The 18898-nt window shown below is 39.9% G+C and overlaps 1 protein-coding gene across 1 annotated transcript; it reads right to left on the reverse strand.

Moving 5' to 3' along the window:
• Positions 1 to 786: 786 nt before the first annotated feature.
• On the reverse strand, positions 787 to 18458 carry SKIL (SKI like proto-oncogene). The gene is made up of 7 exons (XM_075761573.1): positions 18322 to 18458; positions 15574 to 17510; positions 10598 to 10695; positions 8927 to 9165; positions 8475 to 8716; positions 7148 to 7372; positions 787 to 4108 (listed from the first exon to the last, which is right to left on the reverse strand). Exons 2-7 carry the CDS (start codon positions 16678 to 16680, stop codon positions 3947 to 3949), a joined length of 2073 nt encoding a protein of 690 aa, XP_075617688.1. The 5' UTR covers positions 16681 to 17510; positions 18322 to 18458; the 3' UTR covers positions 787 to 3946.
• Between the last annotated feature and the right edge of the window lie 440 nt (positions 18459 to 18898).

Raw genomic sequence — 18898 nt, forward strand, 5'->3', positions numbered from 1 at the left:
CCATGTCATAGAAAACTCTGTTGTGTGGATTAATTACACAAATTAAGTGCAGAAAAAATACAAAGTCGTTATCTTTACTGACAATCAAAATATATACTCTACAAACAAGTGAATTCTAGGAAGCTGACCATGACAGCATTTCAAGGCCAACTTCAGGACTAATGCTAGGAAAGTTTTCCAAAAATTTCATAACACATTCTAGCTATCCCCTCCCCAATATAAAACAAGAACGTATGAATAAAACGCCATGAGTTCTAAAATATGGGCCAAGCCTTATTTTTTCAGGCCACCAGTAGCTTTACGCTCCTGTTCAACTTTTCCTACTTCACTAATTGCATTATGCCTTTACTATATACAAATGATTTTACACCTAAGCTATTAATATATTAAATATAGAATAAAATTAGTTTAAGAATGTGAAACGTAACTACATTTATCTAAATACTCAAGCTAAACAATATGCTTTACAAAAACTAAAACACAGACATAGTTAAGTTTGGAGATTTAGATAAAAATCTCTTTTGTCTAGGGATACATGGTTACGCTGTGAACGAGGGTGCTTTCAGACTGCCAAAATTACTGGAGTTTTACTCTCTAAGCGCGTATGTTTCCTTGTTCATCAGAGTACACAAAGCATGTCGAAGTTCTCTTCTACAAAAGTACAGGAGCAAACTAGATATTCACCTTGAATCCTACTGACTTTGTTCCAAAAGGCGCACTAGGCAACTTTGATGTTGGTCTAGGTGTTTAATAATGCAACTTTCAAAATTACGGACAATTTAAGGATTTTTTTTTTCCTAAAGGCTTCATGTCACAACTATCTGGGAAAACGACGTCCTGCCTGAAAGATCAGCAAGCAATAACTGAAGGCAAAACAAATAATAGTACATAAAATGAGCATGCTATGACCAGAAGCGAGGACCTCGTGACAGAATTCATTTCTACCGTTAAGTGTGCACTTAAGCGAGGGCCCTTGTGTGCATTCCAAGTTCCTATAGTAGGCTGTAAAATAACCCTTTCAATATAACTAGTACAAGGTAGTGAAAAAAGGTTAACATGTATTTTGTTCTAGAACTTATACAGTATTATTTACAATTTACTAAAAAACCCTATCTTTCAAAGACTGTGAACACACAAAATCTATGGCACATTTATGTATACATTATTACTTAAAATCAGTATAAAATTAAGTCTACACATATGAAAATTATTTATGTTATGTCAAGAGCCTGAAAGTAATATTTAAGAATTTTAAGAGGATTACAATAATTTAAAATGCATTCTAACTTTAGATTAACTAAATGGAATATTTACAAAGCTACTTTTAAAGTCATTTCAATAAATGTTCCATTAGCTTTTTTTCAGCCAGATGTTTTAAAACGATTAGGCGGCTGTATCTGCAGCTGGAATTGCTAAAACATCACATAGCTGCTCGAGTTCTTGCAAGAGTGAAAATATCAGTACAAATTATGACCACCAGTATTTTAATAGTCTACAGCATAAACCAGTTAACAGCTGGTTGAGAGACAGTCGAAGTGCTGGCTGAGGCAGAGGAACCCGGGCTGTACCAGTATGCCGCTGCGACTGCCACCGGTGGCAAAAGGGGACATTTTAGCTGAAGTCGCATAACATAGACAAGACCCGAATGAAAACGGAATATACAGTATTCTAATATAATAATCCCATGAGGGTTCCATACATTCAATGGCTAAGCTATAAATACCGTGGTAAATTAGTTACTGCAGCTGTATTAAACGAGTCTGTACGGCCTTACCTACACTGACAGTCGAACGAGTCTGGTTCAGAACACCGATTCTGAAAAGCAACTAGAAACGGGATCTCTCGATCCTTTGACAATACCGTGATGAAACCTTTCAGTTTCCCAAGACGGTGTTTTCTTACTTGGCCATCTAGCTAATCCAACGTAGGCTCTGTCAATCAAGTTGGACTACTTCAAGCTCCATTCCCTAATAATCACACTTTTGTCAACATTCTTGCCTACTCTCCCTATCGCCATGGTTTTGAGGGTTGTTACAATAAAACATTCACTCAGTTTCTAAAGGAAGTGGTGGATACACAAGCAGAATCATTTATAGTCAGCACTTTTCCTTCCAAACCATGCTGCAAAGACAGGCTTTTTCCTTTTCGTTTTGTTTTTTGTAAGCAAAAATTTGGAGATGGAGTTGAAGAAGGGAAAAATGTAATCTGGGTTCTCTTTTCTCATCAACGCTGACAAAAAAATTCTTTCATATTTTTTCATCTAAACTGCTTTAGTCATCAGTGTAAATATGACAAGAGTCCATAAACAAAATTATGCACAGCTATCAAAGAGTCATCCTATGACTCCGTGACATTTAATTTACCACCTCATTTCTCATTCAATTTAAAGATATGTGCAATTTTATCTTTCTCTGTGATATTCAGTCCTGTTATACCAGTAAAAGAGAAACAAAAACGAACTCAGAAATTTTCAGTTTTACTAGTTCAGGGGAAAAAAAAAAGTCAATGTAGGCTTTTACTAGTGGTTTCATCCAGAATTAACTGAATTATTAAGAGAATAATAAATCTAAGCACCTCAAAACCAGAAGCTAAAGCATAGGTTAAAATTATGTAGTGAAATACTAGAACTACTAAAATATTCCTAGTCATTGCCATAATCAGCTAACAGCTGTCAGCTATATCAAACTTTTTGGAGAGAAGTGCAAAAAAGTATTTCTTCATCCAACTTTGTAGTCATGCGTTTAATCCACTAGGAACCAGACTTCTGAAGTATTCAAACATTATATATACATCAAACAGTAATTCTGTACAATTACACATTTTCAAATGTTATAGCTTAACAAACATGCTGTATTTCTTAATTCATGGTAATGTTACCATGCCATTCAAATACAGAGACTATCAAAATGATTTTCAAAGTGCCATATCTCAGAATTTTAATTTTTAAGCTATTATCGCAATGTCAGTTAAGGCCTGTTCTATGTCATGAAAGAAAAATCCACCAATTGGCAAGAAGTTCAAAGCGTGGAGGCTTAGGATACTAAAGAAACTAATAAGTATTTTTTAATAAATAATATTTTTCTTGAAAGCACTAGGATCTGAAAAACAGTTAAGTCAAGCTTTCTCGGTTTCTAGAAGGAAAAGCCCCACCTTTAAGTCTTTTATTAATGTTTCTTTCATACCTATTATATAGAAGAAAACAAAAGAAATATGCGAATTTTTAATCTCCAAAGATTCCACTGTAATTGTAAATTTTTTTAATTTACAAAAAAACCCTAATGTTTTTTCCTTCCAGCATGGCAAGCAAATGCTGGCTCTAAAACTCTTTAGGTTGATAACAAGTTGTTAAATAGAAAATAGCAAAAAGATCAGCTTGACTTCACACAATGAAATGATGGGAAAAATTCACGCTGGTAAATCACTTTTGATGATCAATCATCTATTAACGTGGCAATTTTGAGTATTACTTTACAGGTGAAAAGCTGCCTTGCCTCTCCCCAGTTGGAGAACACATAATTCTCACTGAAACCCAAACTATTTTTCACCTTGAAGAGTATCGATTTTTTTTAATGTACTTTTATAACTGGATGTGCAATTGATAGCAAAATAAAGATCACCACATACATTCTAACACACAATGTTAAAAGGTATAGAGTCCTCGAGACTGCATTAGACAGAAACTGGTCACTCTAAATGAAGAGTTTCGTACTTTTCATCGTTTGAGAAAAACATCAGTAGAAATAAACGCAGATTTTCATTGGTTAGGAAAATCTAAAAATGTATACCTATCTATTTATTTATATATATGTATATCTTCATCTGCACTTGTCTGGGAAATAGAAATCTGTAGAGAATACTTTTTCTTATCACACAGAAACTGCTCATAATTCATTAAAAACCAGAACACCCTGTTTGAAGGACGCAGTCATGCTTCCTCTTCCAATTTCTATTTTCCTTTTCCATTTTTTGAAGATTTCAAGATCTGTAGCTTCAATTCCTTTATCATCATCTCTAACTTTTCCCTTGCCTCTCGTTCTTGTCTCAGTTCATCTTGAAGCTCTTGTCTATCTGCCTCTGCATGATCCAATCTCTGTCTCAATTCTGCCAGCTGTAAAATGGAGAGCAAATTTTAGCAAACTTATTTGTAAATGTCAACTATTCATTTCAAGATGCCAGTGATGACCACCCTATGCATCAGAGAAAAATACTTTGGTTCACCAGTATTTATCAGCTCAGCTTCTGCAGTTATCAAGAATTATGCAGTTACCCTCTACACAATTAGCAAATGACATCAATATGCAAAGCTGCATAAGCATCATGCTATAATAAAAAAATGGGAAAGTCTAAATTTTAAATACATATAAATTGTAATTATATGAACTGTCACACTAGACCATTTCAATCATACATATAATCTGTTAGGAAGGTTGTGATCAGAGGTTTCACAAATCCCAGAATAAATAGCACTTTTTCATTTTCCACATTCATTTCTCTTACCTGACAAAATGTTACTTCTTTATTTCAAAGCCTGAATGCATTTCTAGAACAATCAAAACCACCAACACTGTTTTCTGATACCCTTTAATATAAATGAAATAGAATTACCAGAAATGAGATTCGGAAAATCTTGACCATAACTGCCTGTGCATTTATGTGTGTGTTCAAATACAAACATGAGTCCACCTGAAAATTTTTGTGATTTATTTTGTGTTTAAACACAGAAATTAAATGAACTTCTCATCTTTGGAGTACAGTAAAATTCAAACTTGCTAGAGTGTCATCAAAACTTATTTACTGTGAGATCTGGAAACATCTGACAATTTTTTTCAAGTGTAGGAAGGTTATTATCAAATTGCTTATATGTATACTACCAGCAGTTAAAACAGGAAGGAGACTGAAAATCGGTTATCTTCTCTGCCATTGACTTAAGGAGTTATTTCTTTCAAAAAGACCTCACAATCTAAAAAAATCCATCTACCTTTATAATGACAGGTATCTATCCAATCTAAATCATCACTAAGCATACATCTCACTGAAAATGAGGAAGAATGAAAAGAAGAAAAGCATGAACGAAGCAGGAATATACAGGATCACTGGTGTTCACCAACTGCTATAAAATGTAGTGGGCAAAGAAACTGCTGTGCTGATTTTAGAGAAACACCACATTCAGTGGATCTTCATCTCCACTGGTATACATGGAAATATTTAAACAGTTCTTAGCATAATCAGAAATATTTAAGCATTTCTTAGACAGCAATATTTTGCTTGCAAATTAATGCAAGTCTTCCGACTCCACTACTAGGATTAAGTGAACTGTTGCAGTACGAAAATGCCCACTGCCTGCATGTTACAGCACGCACTACACAAACACGTCTCTGGTTGAGTTTTGATTTCCAGCTCTAAGGAAAGGTTCCAGTACTGGTTATACTGCCCTACTGTGACTGACAGGGTAGAGTAACAACTAAACTAGACAATTCAATAAAGAAGTCAAAAAGCAGGAGAAGACACTTAGTGCATCTTCAGACAGGCCTAGAAAGAAGAACAGACATTTAAACAAGTTCCAAAGCCCAAATTATTAATTTTGTTTAATGTACAAAGAGGGTTCCTCCCAGTCCACGGTTCCCAGAGAGAAAGGGCAGCCTGGCAACTGCTTCAAGAAAACATTGGAGTAAGGCTTTTCTTAAACTCTGTATACATAGCTCGGGGAAGTCACCTTTTGCCAAGACCTCTGTTTAACTCGGGTACTTCTGACAAATGCTTGGAACCTAGGGTCCAAAATCCATTGTAAGATGTGATAAATGGAGAAAAAGGTTCAAATTATATGTTGTGAATAGCTCTACCACACAGGTAATGACAGAGTAAACTTCCATGCAAGGAACGTATTTAGTTTTCAAAGTCTAACTTCAAAAGAAACAACCAGCCAATCTCCTTGGGGAACAATCTATGGTTTTTACCCTCTAAAGAAAGTAAGCTACACAAGCCCTATAAAACGTGCTATACGTGATTATCTTCATAAATTAGAACATGTTGTTACTTGCAGTAATAGGGCTTGTACCAGATGTTTAGTAAATCAGGACTTAGTCAGAGAGGATTATTTCTGGCAGCAAAGGCTAGGAAACTGTGGAGTGGGATGTCATGAAATTAAATTCATGAGAAGGATTTATGATGCTAGTCTCTGCCCTACTCCCCAAAAATACCAAAACCTGTCTCTCAAGTACTGCCTGTTTCTTAGTTTGAGACACTAAGAACAGGAAATACAGACAGTTGTGATCAAATGACCACAAAGCTTTACTGAGCTTAAGTTTCCGATTTCGTTTACTTTAAAAAAAAAACCTGTGAAGACTAGTTTTCTGTCACACAGTACAAAATACATCAATATACATTTAATCATAACTGCAATTGATTTTGAAAGGGGCATTCCAAGGCTCCCTTGGCATTAACTTGATTTTTCCCATTGAAATGACACAAAGGGCTTCCAGCATGAAGGAAAACAATAGTAAAAGTTAAAAAGAAAGAAAAAGTTTCTCCATAGGGTTCAACATATGAACCCAAGAGGCAGCAATGGAAGACAAAAATATGATTTTCACTTCCAAGGGAACTCTTGACTAAATGCTTTGATAGAGCACAGAGGGAGGCTCATCAGATAGTGCAGAAGATTCTACCACCAAGGAACAGAAAAAGCAGCAAGGTAGGCTACTAACCTGACAAAAAGGTGGCTGAGAGGTTCGATTTATTTTTTTTTTAACATAAAAGGAAGAAAAAGATTAATAGCTTATTTCTAAAACTAAAATGAGAATGTTTAATACTATAACATGGGCAGGTTTATATACACGAAAAACATGATTTGTTTTAAATGACAGTGGAACAGACTTTATGTTTAAGATTAATATTTCATCAGGAACATCATGAAAATATCTGAAAAGAAAATCCTGTAACACTTGACAGGTGAAGTGTTTCTCCAAGCTGCATTCTACCTCAGTTTCCATCAAATAAATCAGGCAAATAAATACTGCTGTCACCATGACCTATTAGTCTATGGAATCAGAACGCATGGAGAACATGAAACCTTAAGGTGGCTGAGCAATAGCTTCTCAATTTTCTGATACACTAAATACAGTTTGGTTTAAAAAAAACTTTCCCTTCTCACCTGTGCTGCATATTCAGCTTCTTTGTCTTTTTCTAAATTGGAGTCACAGCTACACTTTTGCTTCATCACTTGGTCCAGTTTCTTCTCCAAGTCTCTCTGCTCAAAATAAAATTCTTCCATTCTTTGAGCATGCTCTGTTTGCAAACATTCAAGTTCTTTTTGTAAATTCTGCTGCTCTTCAGTTAATTCTTTCATAGCTTTAGAGTTGCTTAACATTTCCACTTCCTGTCAAGAAAAATCATCACCACCACATACACCTCAATTCTAAGACCAGAAAAGCAAAAAACTGAATTTAAATGTGTATCTGGAAACAATGAGGCCAAAAAGAGCACATTTATCTACCAACAACAATGGCCTGATTTTGTAGTACTTGTCTACTTAACAGTAGTAGCCTGGAATTCTGTAGCAAGCATTTCAATATAAAGAAATTATTTATACTTTCAAGTACACAGAGCTTCCAGAAACAAGATTCACAACTTCCAGCAGTGAACCTCAGAAAGCAGCAGCACTGATTTACTAAAATATGCTTTGAAGATGAAAGAAGTGCATTATCAGAAAACAGAATAAATTTGTTTGATTTCTTTTTCCACTAGCATTTTGATATTTTTTAAAGTCTTAATTTTTTTTAACTTATCTACAAGCTTTACCTCCAACAGCAGAACAAGTTAAAAGTAGCAGCTCTAGGGCCCTATCTGAGCTCATAGATTTTGAGCTTAATGTTAAATAAAATGAAATAAAAAATTAGGTCTGGTCTATGAATGTAAGAAGCAAAGACAGTATTTATCTTAATGCAGAAAACAGAAATGAGGCAAAATCACAAGTGAACACTAGCTTCTAATGTCATCCATTATTAAAAGACTAATAAAATCCCCCTAAAACCAAGAGCTTATCAAATAGAAATAGGAAGGTGGTTTGTTTCTTTTTAATACAGGGCAGTGATAAGACCATTTCTAGAATACTGATGTCCACATCTTTAAAATCCTGAAAACTGAGAAGTTTTCGAGGATTTAAACTGTATTTGCCAAAATAACTTAAATGTTTGGAAAACATTTTGAAGTGAAAGTAGTTTTCATTTGGATAAAACAGATGAAGGAGCTGCTTGAACACAGTAGCTGCAAACTGAAAAGACACCAACTATTAGTGGATTCAAACCTAATGAGCATAAGGGATATTAAGGATTTGGTGTCTGGATTCAAGCTGGGGGAAACTTATCTGCGTGTTTTGGTGTTTCTAAATGAATGTAATCCGTGACATTGATTCTAGAACCAACAAGTTAATTTCAGTTTTCTGGTGACAAAAGTGAAAAGCACTCAGATTGGCACTGTACCATTTGAAGCTGCTGTTTCCTCCGTAAAATGGTGTTTAGTTTTTCTTGCTGTTTGATATAGGTTTTCATTACTTCTTCCATGATCCTTCCCTTGTCATCTTCACAACTGATGTCTTTCATGAGAGTGGGGGACAAGGTTCGCACATCGTTACCTACTTCAACACGGCTAGAGTCTCTAGTGAGTTTGGAAGAAATACGTTCAGATTTCCCACCTCTTGCAGAACGAGTTGGTACAGGTGAATCTATAGAGAAACGAGGAACACAGCATAATAATCACAGAAAAGTAAACTTTCAGAATGAAAAAAACGCAAAGAATATCGAAGATTATAAAAACATCAAAAGAATTTTTGGAAAACTGAAGTGACATCACAAAATACTAGGTTGGCACTGAGCTTTCAAAAATTATATGGTATAAACAGTGAAAAGACTTCAACATAATTTTCACCTCTCACCTAAATGTTTATGCTGCTCCATGCCAGTTTTCAAGTCAATTTTTTCCTGCTCTTCAAGAGAAAGCTCTGGATAGGAGGCAGCTTTTTTGTGATTTCCGCTACTGAGCTTCTTCTCTGACTGTCCAGGTGAGGATTTAATTACTTCTGAAGCTTTGACTGTTGATTTTGCAACATCCTTATATTGTGATGCAAGAGATACGTTTGGGGCAACCACTTTATCACACATATAAAGGTAGTAACTGAAATAGCAGAACAGTAAAATTAAGAATGAAAGGTAAAGCATAATAAATAATGACTGGTACAGAGCAGTAAGTTAAATTCAACACGATTTCAAACTGTAAAATTTCAATGAAAAATAAGCATGTCCTTTTTAAATTTTTCCTATGCAAAAGGAAATCCTAATGACCCACTTAATCTTTGCTGAGCAGATTATCTAGATAAGGTTTTGAGGCTATCAACCAAGAGGATTTCTCAAAGATGGCTGATTTAAAAAAAAAAAAAAAAAAGAAAATCACATGAAGTCTTCATTTAAAAACAAAGAGTGAAATTAGAATGCCACTGAATCCAGACTCTAGCATTTTCATAATCCTTATATTAGCAACGGAGGATGAGGGAAGTGATTGGTGAAGTCGAAATGAGCATATCACTCTTTAAATCGCAAAGCTGTGTACTGACAGCATTGGGGCATGTCTGAGACCAATGCTGGACCTTCCTTCCCACATATATTGAACAATCTGTCTGGATTTTCACAGCTCCTGGACTCCTGGGAGCATCCTTCTGTACCGCTCTAACCTAGCCACTCAGCTTTTATCTAGAACAGAGGGAAAGAGTGCCAGATGTGTTAAGGTCAGTGCCAGAATAATCAGTGTTACAATGCTGGAGTTAACAGTGCTGCCTTCAACATTTCCCTTTCTCCTAGTTCTGAAGGAAGGCAGTGATAAAAACAGCAAACTGAGGGACCATGAGAGAAGTTCCACCATTCATGTGTTTGCACGGGAACTAGTTCGATGCATGTGTGTTGCTTTGATGCATGCCACTAATCAAAAGAGTCTGATCTCACCCATATACAGTAAATGCATAACCACATGGGGATGAGGGTAAGAGGTCTGTCAAGAAAAACTGTTTCCCTTGCTGATGCAGATGACAAACTTTGTACTATGTTAAGGAAATACACTCAGTTTCTAAAACCAGGAAACTAATCAACAGACAATTCGCCGTAGCCATTGCTGCAGCGTGAAGAAAGCCTTCAAACACCTTTTATAAGCCTTTTTTAAAAGGAAATTAAGTTGCACTCATGGTAAACAGGCCCTATGCAGCTTTCCACATGCATGCATTATATTAAAACATGAAAGATTAAAAATTACCTTCTGTCATTTCTACTCTGAAAAGGGAAATTGTACTTACATTTCAATTGTATTGCCTACTGAAGAACACTCAGAGATCACAGCTTGAGTCCTGTACCAAAATCCACTCATAAGCAGTTCATTAATATTTACGCTAATAAATGCATAAAAAGTTATCGTTCAATTTTTCCTGTGTGATCCCTTAGAGTTTTTCTAACAGTTCAGGTTGCAAGTACAGTTTTTTCAGTTTGAATTATCTTAGAATACCCAAAATATTTAAATACTTGTACATACAGCGCTTATTCCTCTACACAGGAAATTCAGTTACCTGGGATGGAAAAAGGAGGATGGCTGCGGATCAGTTTCTGCTTCTTGCTTTATAACCGGATACCACTGCGATAATTCCAGGCTCTGCTGTGAATCTGCCTAAAGAAAAGAAAATAAATTTGTAATTGGAAGATGGGTACATGTTATTTACATTTTCATAAACACTCCTCAGTGGAGTGGCATTTACATCATTAATACATGCACACCAGAAAAACTGGGGTACTGGAAAATGGAGTGTCTTTCGCAGAGATGCAGGGTGATGCAAACCACAGAAGTGTCTTCAATCTCCAATTTCCCATTACAGGCAAAGTAGGAAGAAAATTAAAATAAAATCTCTTTACACACCTATTATAAAAGCTCTGTGAGTTTCCAGAACTCTGTCAGAGGCATCCTAAAAACGTTTGGGAGAAACAGAAAGCAGAAACTAGGATTCCCAAAAGGTTGTAGGAGCCTTTTGCAACAAACTATCCACATGATAGTAAGCACTTGCCAGAAACTTTATTACAAAATAAAATCTGTGAATAAAATGGAACAATTACTGGTGTTCCAGAGACAGAACTTTTCTTTAGTTGTCACGAATTTTTATTGCAAAAGCGGGCAAAGCTGCTGCAGTAACATGACAACTCCATTTCCTTTGCAGTAAGAAACAAAATTAATTCAGGAGCATCAGAATAGATCATCTTAAAAAACTTCTGTGCATTTTTTATTTGGTTAGCAATTCTTGTTCTGTTTGTCTCGAGAAACATTTTTGGAATTACTCTTTAATCAAAGTTACTGGTGATACCTGGTGCTCCACTGCAAAGTTACTATTAATTTCACGTGAAAGGCGTCTCATCATATATTTAAACAAGACTCATAGCTAAGAAATTGATTCTTAATTTCATTGTATTAAAATAGCCTTGGGAAGCAGGTTTTTGGGTAAGGGGTAGTTAGTTGACCCCAGCCAGCAACCAAGCACCCACACAGCTGCTCCCTCACCACCCCCTGCAGGGTAGAGACAAAAGCAAGAAAGCTCACAGGTCCAGATAAAGACAGTTTAATAGGTGAAGGAAAGAAAAAAACCAAAACAACCACCCAGTGAAGGAAAGGATATCGTTCACCACCTCCCACAGGTAGACTGATGCCCAGCCAGTCTCTGAACAACGTCCACCTTGGATGCCAAAACTCCCTTTCTTGTTCTTCTACCGCATTTTTTTTTTCCCTGACCATGACATTACATGGTATGGAACATCTCCTTGACAATTTAGGCCAGCTGTTGTGGTTGTGTCCCCTGCCCACCTCTTGCCCACCCCCAGCCTCCTCGCTGCAGGGGCCAAGCACGAAACAGAGAAGGCACTGACACTGTGGAAGGAAGCACTGTTCAGCAGCAGCCAAAGCACTGGTGTGCTGCCAACACTGTTTTAGCCACAAATCCAAAGCACAGCACCACACAGGCTGCTATGAAGAAAGTTAACACCATTCCAGCCAGACCCAGTACACCTTTGGGAAGTTGCTCAATTAATTTAAAAAAAAAAAAAAAAGCAAGCCTATAAAGCTAAAAAAAATCCTACTGTACTGAAAGCTTCACCTAGCATTCTAGTATCTTCACAATTTCTTCTGTACAAGACATCAGAAAAGTTTACATTTACACACCCTGAAATAAAGTGTCACAGTGAGTACCCAATTACCCAGGTGTGGCTTGTACCAAAGTCTGCAGAATCAAATGCCACTTGATCATGAGAGAGACCAAATCCCATCTACAATATTCTGGTCAAAACTTCCAGCCCACTAAATTCAGCTCTAGCAATGAAACTGAAATTTAACTCCACCCCTGCAGTTCTTCAAATCAGTTCCAACGCAGATAGAAAGGAGGGAGGGTACAAGGAAGCTCCAGAAGAGTAAATTCATAATCAAGCCTTTAAATAATAAAGATTTGAAATACAGCAAATAATCTCTAGAAAAATGGCCTCATCCTGACACTTGTCAACTTTTTTCTACTATTCAGATCATTCTAGTAAGTTAAATAATGTACATGTATTCTTCTACTTACATTACAGCTAGTACACAGTAATCCAATTTTAACTTCTGATTCATATCTTCTCCACATTTTAGGACTCACATTTTAACATGTTTACAAATGAAATTATGTATGAAGTAATCTGTATTTTTGAGTTATTAGGTCAGATTTTTACATTCCCACCCATTTCAAATGGAAACCAACTGTACTGTCTACCCATTAGCGTGCATTTTACAAATGAATTATGTAACTTGCAATCAAATTTTTACTTGGGAAAGAAAATGAAAGGTAATCATAAATAAACATGAAGTCTTTTTCTAACATGATTACTTCCTCATCATCTAGGTTAATAAAATAGAGATAAGGCATCTACTTCAATCTATACATGTGTATTTCATTACCAAACAATCTGTTTAGTTCAGATGCTCTTAAATAATTCTATAAACGCAATATATCCAAGTAAATTTAAAATTGAATGACTTCTGCCTAAGCTGTTTGAAAAGGCTACAAGAAAAATATGACTCTTTTTTCTTCTAAAGCTAGTTGTACAAAGGTGTTAATAAAAACAAATATAGTAAGTAGTGGTTTCAGCCTAATCATTAAGCCAGTAGTCTTAGCAGAGATGGGATTTACAGAAATACTCAGAAGAAATGTTAACTCTCCACACTGCGAGCTTCTCCCCATGCACGGTGACCAATTTCAAGGACAGTCTGAGAAGCAAGACAAGGTTTTAGTGCAGAGCAACTATCAGAAAGTGTCGCAAAGTCAAAGGGAATGAGGGTCTGACAACACAGAGATCAGCAGAGACTCAGTGACAGCTGTTCCCATGAAGAGCAGGTGGATGTTACACTGCAGAGTCTAGAACTCAACGGAAAATGAGAAACTCGGTGACAAATATACAGCTTGCAGCTTTCTTATTAGCACAAAGAACAGAAAGGAATTAACGTTGTGAGTACATTGTCTGCTCTTAAAACATAAAAGCAAAAGCTTATTTGCACTGTGAGGTGAAACGCTAAGGAGAAAGGCAAGGCACAGGATCTAGGATGCTCCAAAGGCTATGGGATTTGATTAAAAATTTATTAGTACTGCATGGATAAACACCTGGCCAAGGGCAACTGTTCTTCCTGGGCCCTCCAAGATCACCTCAAAGATGCATTGGCACTTCTGAGGACTGACTCAGCAAAGGTGGTAAGAAGGTGACAGAACAGCAAACGGAACATCCTGCAAATAAATTTCCCTGGGATTTTAAGAAAAGGGAATGTCTACATGGTGTACCTAATACCTGTCTCACACCACAGAAAGGAGGGAAAGAAAAGACAACTGAAGCAGCCCAAGGTTCCCCAAGAGAAGGAAACGAAGGCTGTGCTCCAACACTCGGCTATTAAACTCTTTTAATGTTTTCTCCTTTCTAGAAGAATATCCATGAGACAAAAAAAACCCCCAAAACCCGGAAAAAGAACCCTCGCCCACCATTTTATCTTTGTTCAAGTTTTCACAGTTTCTCTCTCATTCTGACTTCATATGCTTTGTAAGAAAGAACTATACAGGTCTGCAACACAAGACTCCAGAAAGTTTTTGTATGTCATTTGCACCAATCCCGTCCAAATTACTGTTAGTGCTAATTTCAGCTGGTTTCCTCATCTGTACACATGAAACTGAAAGATCTTGTGGTCTGAAATCTGCTACTGTGAAAAGGGAAGTAGCACTATAGGTATAAATATGGAAGACTATTTCCACCACACTGTAGTTTATTACCTACAGTGGCTTTGCAAGGATCAAGACTGCCAAGTCTCCTTGCCATGAACTTACCTGCATCTTCAACTAATTCAGCATGTGGAAGCACGCCATATTGCAGACATTCATGGAAAATTTCTGCTAAAATCCCTTATTGTAGGCTGGCACAACTGCAAAAATACCTGTTACTGCAGTAAGCCTTTCTGCAATATGAACTTTTTGGAAGTTTATGCTGACAGGTGTCAGCTTATAGCACACCTTTTTGGGCTCTACCACCTGGACTGTTCTTCCTGCTATTTTGAAATCCACCAGAAAACATCCAACAGGCAAGATGGATACATAATCACACCAGCAGCCATCAAACAGACATATAAATGCCAAATACTCTGAAAAGAAACATAGCAGTGAGGCAGGAAGCATTACAAAATGACTTAAGTTTAAATTATACCCCAAAAACTGTACATTCTATGAACTGAAACATCTATGATGTTCAGTATTTATCTGTTGTTTGTCTTATTTAAAGTAGAAGCTCTCTAAGGGAAAAATAAGCTCTGTATTTTTGAACCACAGTGCAGACTTGCGGCAGTATTTTAGGAAAAAATACGATGGCTATTATTAACCATTGTCAAGATACCGGCCTACAGCTCATTACTTGGGTTGCTTAAAACCCCCTCTTCTTGGCATATTTCTCTATACAACCAGTTTAAACAGAAAGCTATTGCTGAACAAGCAGACTTCGGGCTTCTAAACAGCAACTTATCAATGCACTACTGCCCATCATGAGATGGCTGGTCAGCAAGCCAGGTCGCCATATACCGCACGTGTGTCTGCTGGAGTAAACATAATAAATGAAGAATTAATTTGTAATACTTGATTTTCAAGCTCCTTTCTGCTTTGCTCAGCTGCTGCAACACACACCATATAAAATGTACTCAAAGGTCAAATAGGAGTATGAAAATTTCCACAATAGCTCTGAATTTTCCAGTGACTGCATACTTCAGAACAGAACAAGAACCAACAAAGCCAAACCAGCTCGCATGAAGTTACATACAGCCCAAAGAGGAAAGAAATTACCGCACCTTTTAATGAGAAATGTATTTCCACGGTGAAGCTCTCTCACAAACTTAACTTAGGCTTGATTTGACAAGCATTCCCATTTACAAAACGCAAGCAATGTGCTTCCAAAACAAGTATCTACGTGTGAGCAGAAAGAGACTTGGGAGCTTTACAAGAGTAGGTGAACTTACTTTGGACCGAGTTCTTTTCTGATTTTTCTCGCTAAATTTCTCCTTCATTTCCTCCAAGAGATGTTTCAGTTCCCGCTCCTCTGATGTTCCTAAGTATTTTTGGTTAATATGCAAGTAGCAGTGCCACTTGGCCGATTCAAATCCCCAGTGGCAGGTCCTCTTGTCCGGGGATCTGTGTGAATGCATCACAAACGTCTGGGGTGAGAACATCCCGTAGCACTCTAAACACTGGATACACGGGTCATCTGGTGCAAGGTAGAACTGAGGTGCAAACAACCCCTGGCACTTGCCCAGGCATTCATGCTCTACTTCAAAGGCACTGCCAGTCTCTTTCAATTGGGCCAAGGTGTTCTTACCAGGGAGAAAACTACCATTTTGTGGAAAAGTGCGAGGACGTAGTAAAGCATTGCATAGTCTCTGAGCATCAGTCAGTGTAATTAGCCCACAGGACGGAGCGTTAAATGGAAGAATTCCCAAAACCTTCAGAATATGAAGCTGGTCGGAAGTGCACCTTGAGCAGTATATATACAGTTCGTCACACACTGTATTGATCTGTTGCAAGGAAAAGTCTCGGAGAACCGAATTCAACACTTGAGGAAGGCAAAGTCTTTTTTCTCCTCCAACTTTAAAACAAGAGATAGATTCCCCCTCCAGCAGAGTCTGGGTGAGTTCTGTGGAGCTGTCTGGAGGAATGAGAAGTGGACCAGAAAGTATTTGCGGTGATGGAAGAGGCAAGAAGACAGTGGGTGACATACTTTCCTGGGAATAACGAGCTGAAAAAGCTGCTGGTCCACCCAGCGAACTCTGGCTGCTCAAGTGGAACTGTGCCAACGTGTGTTTCAAACCCGGATTTAAATTCAAAGGCTCAGATAGTGAAGTACTGTTTGGCTTGGCGGTTTCCCCATCAGCCTCCACAGCCGTTTCATCATATTCATCCAAGTTCTCCTTCTTTATTGTTGGCAATTTATTTATTACAACTCGTACTTTGCTATTTACGTGCATTTCTGTCATTGCTTTTTTTAATGGAGGACTCCCATCCTCTTGGATCCCACTCCTTTTTTGGTCTGAAACTAGACCTAAAGGGAAGTTTATTTGTGGGTTTTCCATCGCTAAACACCAGAACTTTAATTAAGTAAGTACTGAATATGCATTTTCCTGCTTGTTCATATAAAAAAAAAAAATTTTCAAGTGATCTTGATTATCTCAGGCACACCACGTTTTGCACTCCCTTCAGTAAAATGTTACTTCTGCTGCCTCCAACGGTAAAAACTGTAACCCATTTTGCATGCAATATCATAAAATTAATAATGGAGAGGTTAAACAATATTATTTTTTAGTTTTATAGTTATTTGTTCAATTTCCTCATATAAAAACCCCACTCCGATATGTATACAAAAGGCTTCTCTTCATACCCTACCCGCTATTTTACACAGCAATCTTGTACAGCGATTTAGTAAAAACCAATTGAGTTGATGCAAGAGTGTCCATCCTTGATTTTTTTTCTTTAAAAAATATACTGTCTTTTCAAATAAGTCTCTATTTAAATATTAAAATAGAAAAATGGTCTCAGTTTGAAGAACGTTGATCTTAACTGATCCAAAAACGTAGTTTAAGTCGTGTGAAAATTTTATTCAGCACTTTCAGTTCTCTGAGATCAAACACAATCTTAAGGGCTTGCTTTATTGTGCTGCCAACTTTATGATTTCACCACCACCACACGAGTTACTATGGTAGTTCACAAATAAATTCCCAAATTAAGGCTGATCCAGATCGCCGGCAAAAACTGAACGTCCCTAGAGAGTCACCTTTAGCACAGATGTCACTGGTATGCGTCAGAATTTTCCCACCCCAAGATATTAGTAACAGAGGTAAGATCCAGGCCATCGGCTAATTTCATGTCTTGTGCTAACAGAGTTCTGTCAGTCTTTCCAGATAACCTGTGAAAAGAGAAAGAGGTCGGTCATAAGCGATCCCAAAACGTGAGTTTGCCATGTCAAAGGAGGGACGCGTTTCCCAGTTAATGACGGAACACGGGTGTGCAGGGAGCCTTCCTTTAGAGCCCTAAGCCCCGAACAACCCCCGGCAGACGGGTGAAGCTGGCGGCAGCAGACAACTCCCGAAGCGCTGCATTCACCGCCCGGCGAGCCGCGGGCGGGCTGGGCGCGGGGAACGGCACCGGAGCGGCTCTCTCACGGCGTGCACCCCCGGGAAGGACGGGGTCGGTGGAAAAAGGAGGGCCGCTCTCCATCCCCTCTGCCCGGCAACCGGCCGCTCGCCCCGCAGCTCCTTCCCGGAAGGGCCCGGGACGCCGCATCCCGCCGCTCGCACCCTCCTCCCCGCGCCGTGACTCACCTCAGCCCCGCCGGCACCGCTCCGGGCAGGGCTCGCCTCACCCCCTCCCCCCCCCCCCGTGCCCGCCGCCGGTCTCGCCCGTCCGCCCTGCCCGGCTCCTCGGGGGCGCAGCCCGCCCCACGCCGCCGTCCCCACGCCGCTCCGCCGCCTCGGTCCCTCCACGTCCCCCTCTGCCCGCCGCCTCCGCGCTACGCCCGCCCCCCCCTTCCCCCAGCCCGCCGCCGCCGCCGCCGCTCCCTCCCCCCGGGGCGGCGCGCCCCTCCCCCCCAGCCCCATCCCCCTCAGGCGCTCCTGCCCTTCCCCCACCGCGGGGGCCGCTCCCGCCCCTCCCCCACAAGCTCCCTCCGCCCGTCCGTCCCCCAGCCCCAGCGGCCCGGTAACTCCCCGGTTCCTCACCCGGCGCCGCGGCGGCTCCGACAGCCCGGGGAGCGGAACAGGCACACGCGCACGCACCGCCCACCCGTGACCTCACTGCGGAGACGGCGGCGGCGGCAGAGACAGCCACGGAGACGGAGACGGCGGCGCGCGGGCACGAACCCGCCGGCGGCGCGCGCCGCCCCCGCCCCCTGCCGCCGCCGCAGCCCCGCCCACTGTCTGGGCCAGCGGCGGGAGCGGCCACCCCTCCCCCGCCCGCCGCCGCCTCAGCGTCGGGAAACCCTCCCCCAGCCCAGCCCAGCCCCCCGCCGCCCCGACAGGAAAAGGGCGAAATAAAAACCCAGAGGGGGAAAAAACAACAACAAAAACGTGTTATTTCTGACCCAGCGCCGGGCCGCCCTGTCGCCTGTGCTCCGCCGCTGGAGCCTGAGAGGGCGCGCGGGGCCGGCAGAGGCGGCGGGGAGCGCCCGCGCGGCGTCGCTGCTGAGGCCGGCGGGTGGCGAGACGCTGAGGGCCGGGGCCCGGAGCGGCACCCGGGGCGGGGAGGCGGGCGAGATCAGCCGTGGCAGAAAGGGAGAAGGAGCCAAGCGGGACAGGC

The sequence above is a fragment of the Balearica regulorum genome, chromosome 9, assembly GCF_011004875.1.
Source record: "Balearica regulorum gibbericeps isolate bBalReg1 chromosome 9, bBalReg1.pri, whole genome shotgun sequence".
In the NCBI taxonomy this organism is placed as follows: domain Eukaryota; kingdom Metazoa; phylum Chordata; class Aves; order Gruiformes; family Gruidae; genus Balearica; species Balearica regulorum.